Source organism: Alosa sapidissima, chromosome 22, assembly GCF_018492685.1.
Source record: "Alosa sapidissima isolate fAloSap1 chromosome 22, fAloSap1.pri, whole genome shotgun sequence".
Taxonomy (NCBI): Eukaryota; Metazoa; Chordata; class Actinopteri; order Clupeiformes; family Clupeidae; genus Alosa; species Alosa sapidissima.
This window is the reverse complement of record NC_055978.1, coordinates 17,631,196-17,636,961: the sequence shown is the minus strand read 5'-3', so window position 1 is coordinate 17,636,961 and position 5,766 is coordinate 17,631,196. Positions and strand designations below refer to the sequence as shown.

General features: G+C 45.1%; 1 protein-coding gene across 3 annotated transcripts in view; it reads left to right on the top strand.

Moving 5' to 3' along the window:
• LOC121697535 (nck-associated protein 5-like) overlaps positions 1-5,444 on the top strand; it is a 123,851-nt gene extending 118,407 nt beyond the window's left edge. For all 3 annotated transcript variants that reach the window (XM_042079082.1, XM_042079083.1, XM_042079084.1), the window contains one exon: positions 4,083-5,444. In XM_042079082.1, the coding sequence (XP_041935016.1) occupies positions 4,083-4,370 (288 nt within the window). In that variant the 3' untranslated portion in view covers positions 4,371-5,444. The remainder of the gene's footprint in view (positions 1-4,082) is intronic.
• The last annotated feature ends 322 nt before the right edge of the window (positions 5,445-5,766 follow it).

The following is a 5,766-nucleotide window of genomic DNA, read 5'->3' as shown; positions in this document are numbered from 1 at the left end:
GCATTCAGACAGCAGTCAGTAGTGGTTTTTGGCACCTAGTGAAGTTGTCTCTAGATTGATTTTGAGGATTTGTCATCACTGTTACACACAAACAAATCATGTCTGTTCTGGTAATGAGGTTCTCCACTGATCAATGTAAAATGTTCTTTATTGATTCCTTAAATTGTAGCCACAGCATGTGCCGGAGTTATACTTCTGTCTAAAACGTTAGAATTATCAGGCTAGTCAAGGTAGCTGCACCATAGAAAGACACTTACGAAATCCGTCTTTTTTGAGTTCATAATCACAAAAGTCTACTTAGTTAAAAAAACATCAGCTGGAAAGACTTCATAAACTAACACTAAAAGCTGAGAGAGTGGCATGTAGTTTTACACTTAGAGCTGTTGTTTTTTTAATGAAAAAACCTGCAGTGTACAGCTTTCATTATCCCTTTCTGTGGGTTGGTGTAGCCTTTATCACATTTCTGTCAGGTTCCTGAAATGAGAATGTGTGATATCATCATATCATATTATTTATAAAAACCCATTTACGTTTTGTTTTTGTTTTGTCCTAAAAATTATGCATTATTCATTTTTCAGATAAAAGTCTCACGGCAGAAACAATCTCTTTAATGTTACAGCAAATCCCACACATACACAGACACACACGCACAGACATACACACACACACACACACACACACAAAGAGAGAGAGAGAGAGAGAGAGAGAGAGAGAGAGAGAGAGAGAGAGAGAGAGAGAGAGAGAGAGAGAGACGCACATTCATTTCACTGAAAAAAAAAAACATAAAAACAGACACCAAATCCACCCGGAGCTAAATGATTGGTGTCAGCTCTCGTGTGATGCATCTGTGTGTGCACACATGTACACACACACATGCACATGCCCATGCACATATGTGCACACACACACACACAAGCCACACACATAAACAGACAGACACCTACACACACAACACACACACACACACACACACACACACATACGCACCCCTGCTCACCACACTTCACATTTCTACAGAACACTCGCACTCCACACACACACACACACACACACACACACACACACAGACAGACTTGAGTTGTTATCAGGAACTGGCTGGTTTCCACACACCTGAACCTCCTGCTCCTCTCTCCAGCAGCCTCCCCCTGGCGCCCCTCAGAGCTCCTCCGTGTTCGGGCCTCGCTCGGCGGCTGGTTGTTGACGAGGAGCTGGTGGGGCCCCTGGAGAACGGAGGCCTGTTTGTCTGCAGGCTAGCGCTGAGCGCTAACCCTCTAATGATGCACAGGCCTCACAGCCCAGAGGGGGGAAACCCAGCCAGCAGTCTACCATCCCCTCCTCCAGCTTCTCTCCAGGGGCCCCCTGGGTCAGTCCAGAGTCAGGGAAAGAGAGGAGGGAGGGATGGAGAGAGTTATAAAAGGATAGAGAGAGAGAGAGAGATCGACAGAGGTAGAGTGAGCCAGAGTGAACGAAAGAGAGGAGGGAGGGATGGAGAGAGTTATAAAAGGATAGAGAGAGAGAGATCAAGACAGAGGTAGAGTGAGCCAGAGTGAACGAAAGAGAGGAGGGAGTAGGGGAAAGGGATGGAGGGAAAGCATGATACAGGTAAAGAGTGAGTGAAAGAGAGAGAGAGAGAGAGAGAGAGAGAGAGAGAGAGAGAGAGAAGGAAAAGCCCTGGAGATGTTTACTGCTCCCTGCAGATAGCATTGCGGGCAGGAGGGCCCCTAAAACTCATTTGGATGGGATGCTTCCCCTGATGGCTGTCTGTGAGACAGCCAATTAATGTCAGAAAGCCTCCGCTGCTGCACCCCAACGAGTCGGGCTCAGCCAGCACGACCCATTAGCTGTCATGTACTGACTCCGCTAACACAGCTTGTGTGTGAAGATGACGTCTGCTTCAGCGTGATGCTAAGTAGGAATCTCGGGCTCGGCTTAAATAATAATCACAAACATTTTCCGTGTGCGTTATATGTTTGACATTCTATTTAGACTCTACTTGACATTGCCGTGGCTTCATGATTAAAACCCTTCATGGTCTTTTCAGATGCAGAGATCGTTCAACAGATGCAGAGAATATATTAAACGAGCTGAATGTTAATATCATTACAGCAGTTGCCTTGATGCCTATTAAATTCCGGTATGTTCTGCATTGGATTTATAGAGGAGAGGCAGTGGCAACTCTCATAACTGTCGGCGCGTTATTATGTTATCATAGCCGGGGCTGGAGGAACTTTATTAAAGAGGTGCATAGCTGCCGGCATTTCTCATATGATACCGAACAAGTAGGCACCACCAGAGGAGGAGGAGGAGGTGGAGGTCTGCTGTCCTCTCTGCTGTGGCTAGAGACCTTGGAGATGGAATGAATCTCTTCCCTCGGTACGGAAGAAGGGTCACGACTGGGATGTTATCAAACGGCAGTGTGTGTTTTGCTCTAAGGGGACCTACCCGTGTGAGTGTTAGTGTTCTGTGTGTGTGTGTGTGTGTGTCTGTATGTGTGTGTGTGTGTGTGTGTGTGTGTGTGTGTGTGTGTGTCTGTATGTGTGTGTGTGTGTGTGTGTGTGTGTGTGTGTGTCTGTATGTGTGTGTGTGTGTGTGTGTGTGTCTGTATGTGTGTGTGTGTGTGTGTGTGTGTGTGTGTGTGTGTCTGTCCACATGTCTGAGTTGGAGAAATGGTCGCTAATTGGGCCAGAGGCCTTTCCAGTCTTGGGTGATATGATGTGCACTGCAACTCTCACTCTATCTGTTTCTTCCTCCTTTTTTTCTCTCTGTATCTCTCCCTTTATCACCCTCTCTCTTGCTCTCTCATCATTTTGTCTCCTTGCCTCCGCCTTTCCTTCTCCCTCTCTCTCTCTCTCTCTCACTCTCTCTCCCTCTCTCTCTTTCTCTCTCACTCTCTGTCTCACTCTCTCTCTCTCTCTCTCTCTCTCTCTCTCTCTCTCTTGACACTTTTCTGGCCCGCTCCCTCCATTCCCACGGTCAGGAATATGATGGAACTAATCCATAAAGCCCCTGAAATTTCCAACGGCGCCTGACAGAAAATGTAATCATTTGTGTCAGAGCCGCCACATGGAGAAAGCCTCCTCTTGTCAGATGCTAGATCCGTACGGGTGCCTCTCACCGAGGTCATTTTGGGTGTTCTTACGGCCCAACTACGTGGACAAATACCCCAATAAATCATTCTGAGGCTCATCATTGCCAGAAGCTGCGATATCCTCCCTTTCTCTCTCTCCGATGCATTATGCAAAGGCTTGAGAGATTTTCCTGACATATTGATGACTTATTTTTTTTCCCTCAGTGCAGGGACACTAATTTCCGATGGAGTATAAATAAAATGATAAAACACCGAGGAGGTTAGACCCGCACAGAGTGATAATAATAACTCATTCCTTTTCAAGCTGTGGCTGGTAGGACAGTCTTTTGGATACAACAAATATTAGCGATCGTACCCAAGCGGGAAATTGTTAGAACTTGAGGTTATCATCACAAGCAAGTGGCAACACAAGAAGACATAGAGCATTTTTATCAGTACTCATTAGATGCAACACGTGCTGAAAGCTTTTTGGGACATACAAACAAGTGCAGGTGTTGAATGCTGATGAAGGCTTTTTTATGCTCTTGGTGTTTTGAAGTTGAATGCAAAAAGAAATAAATCAATTTAATCTTAAACTTCCAAAAGTATTGCATGGGTTAGTCCCTTCTAAGTGTACATTTATGAGTTTGTGTATGCTTGTCTTCATCAATCCATCTCATTTCAAATTGTTTGACTGTGGTCCTATGCACATATATCTACTGTAGGAGTTGTTTTGAATATATTATGGTACAGTTTATATAACAAGTGCTTTCCATTCATAGAGTTGAATTTTAATTTAATTGATTTATTATGAATGTTGTTTGTGTTGACCTCAGATGTGCTTTTAGAACTTTTTAAAAAAAAAATCTAAGCTTTAAAACTCACTTTTTTCACTTTGCATTTAGCTTTGTATGCATTTAGTGTTTGGCACCTATTATAAAGCACCTTGGTTTGAAATGTGCTATTTAAACAAAATGTACTTATGTACTCTTGCTCTCTCTGTGTCTCCATGCAGAAATGGAAGATTCCTGAAAGGGCGTCGGCCACCGTAGGGCCCCCGCAGGGCTTCTCGCGCATCCCCCTGGAGTCCCTCAGCTGTCTGGGAGGCTCCACCTCCGCTGTGTCTGACCGACTGCACAGGAGCGTCTGCGGCAGCAGTGGTGGCAGCGGGGGCGTTGGCATGGGGACGAGGACTGATTCGTCCCAGCACACGGTGCCCCACCACATCGCCCCGCGCAGCGACTCCATCATTTACGAAGGCTTCGCGTCCTCCTGTGCCAGTCAGGGCTCCAGTGTGGCCTAGACTCGAGGCTCCCCCACACCCAGACACACTTGAACACTCTCTTCCCTTCTCTCCACCCTTCGGCCAGGGCTTTGAGAGACACTTCCGGGGGTGGGGGCTCGGAGACCCACTTTAGCTCCCAAAGCCTTAGCTCCAGCTCAGGACCACAGATGGTGCTTCAAGGCTCCCAGGCAGAGAGCACTTCCAGCGGGGAGCCCGGACTCCTAAGGGCCCTGGGGCTCAGGTGGTTCTCCCACCAACCAACCAACCAACCAACGCAAGCACTTACCTGCATAAGGGATGTCTCTGTCTCTTTGACCCCTTCAGAGAACAAGAACAGTAGTAGATCATTAGGCTTTAAAAAAAACATATGAGACTACAGAGATGGAACACTCTCAAGAGCAATACTGGATGACTAAGGATATTTCGGGTATAGATGTACTTTTTTGTTGTCGTCGTTATTGTTTTTTCCTCCATTTATAGTTTCCATCGAAACATAATCTTAATGCGGGGGTTGTCTCCTTATCCTCTGTGTAGCAATAGGCTGGCTGGAAATTTTTTTTTGCAATATGAAATGAGATGCTGTTTGGGGTCGAAAGAATCAGGAGACAAAAAAAAAAATAATAATATAAGAAATAGAGCTTTATTTCCAAAATCAGTCGTTCCCTCCCTCCCTCCCTCATTTCCCACATCTCTTTCTCTCGGTCGGTCTTGCTTTCAGAGGTATGAGGTAAATGCATTCTACATCGCCGCTTGTAGGCCGGTAGTTTAATGGTAATGGCTCCTGTGCTTGCAATAGCTGTGGAAAGCACAAAAAAAAAACTAAATCCAGACAATACTTTGTTGTCAAACTTGAAAACAAATGACTCTGTCTCCATTGCTATTCTTGACCACAGCGGAAACCACCGGGTGGTGGCCCTGGCATGACAAATCTTCAAAAGACAAATATTTTCATTGTTCGGTCTCTCTCCCCCATTTACTGCTTCCATTCCTCTGATTGCACAGAGCAATACGCACGGCTGAAACCGCTGAAAAATAACTGGGGGATAAAGGAGGAAGAAGAGAAGGAGAAAAAACACACTTACCGTATTTTCCGGAGTACATTACATTACATTACATTACATTTGGCTGACGCTTTTTTAACCAAAGCGACTAACAACATGGTAAACAGTAAGTGTTAGAACAATTCTCACAATTTTAGGACAGTTTAAAAAAAAACATTAGAGTACAGTAAGAATAAGTGCGTCGGTGAGTGCTGTTTTTAACAGTTACTTGTCAGTTCAAAACGGCTGGTAGGGGAGTATAAGTCGCACCGGAGTATAAGTCGCACCAGTCAAAAAATCATGAATCTCATGAAGAGGAAAAAATCATATATATAAATATATATATGTTGCACCTGAGTCGCAGGACCAGCCAA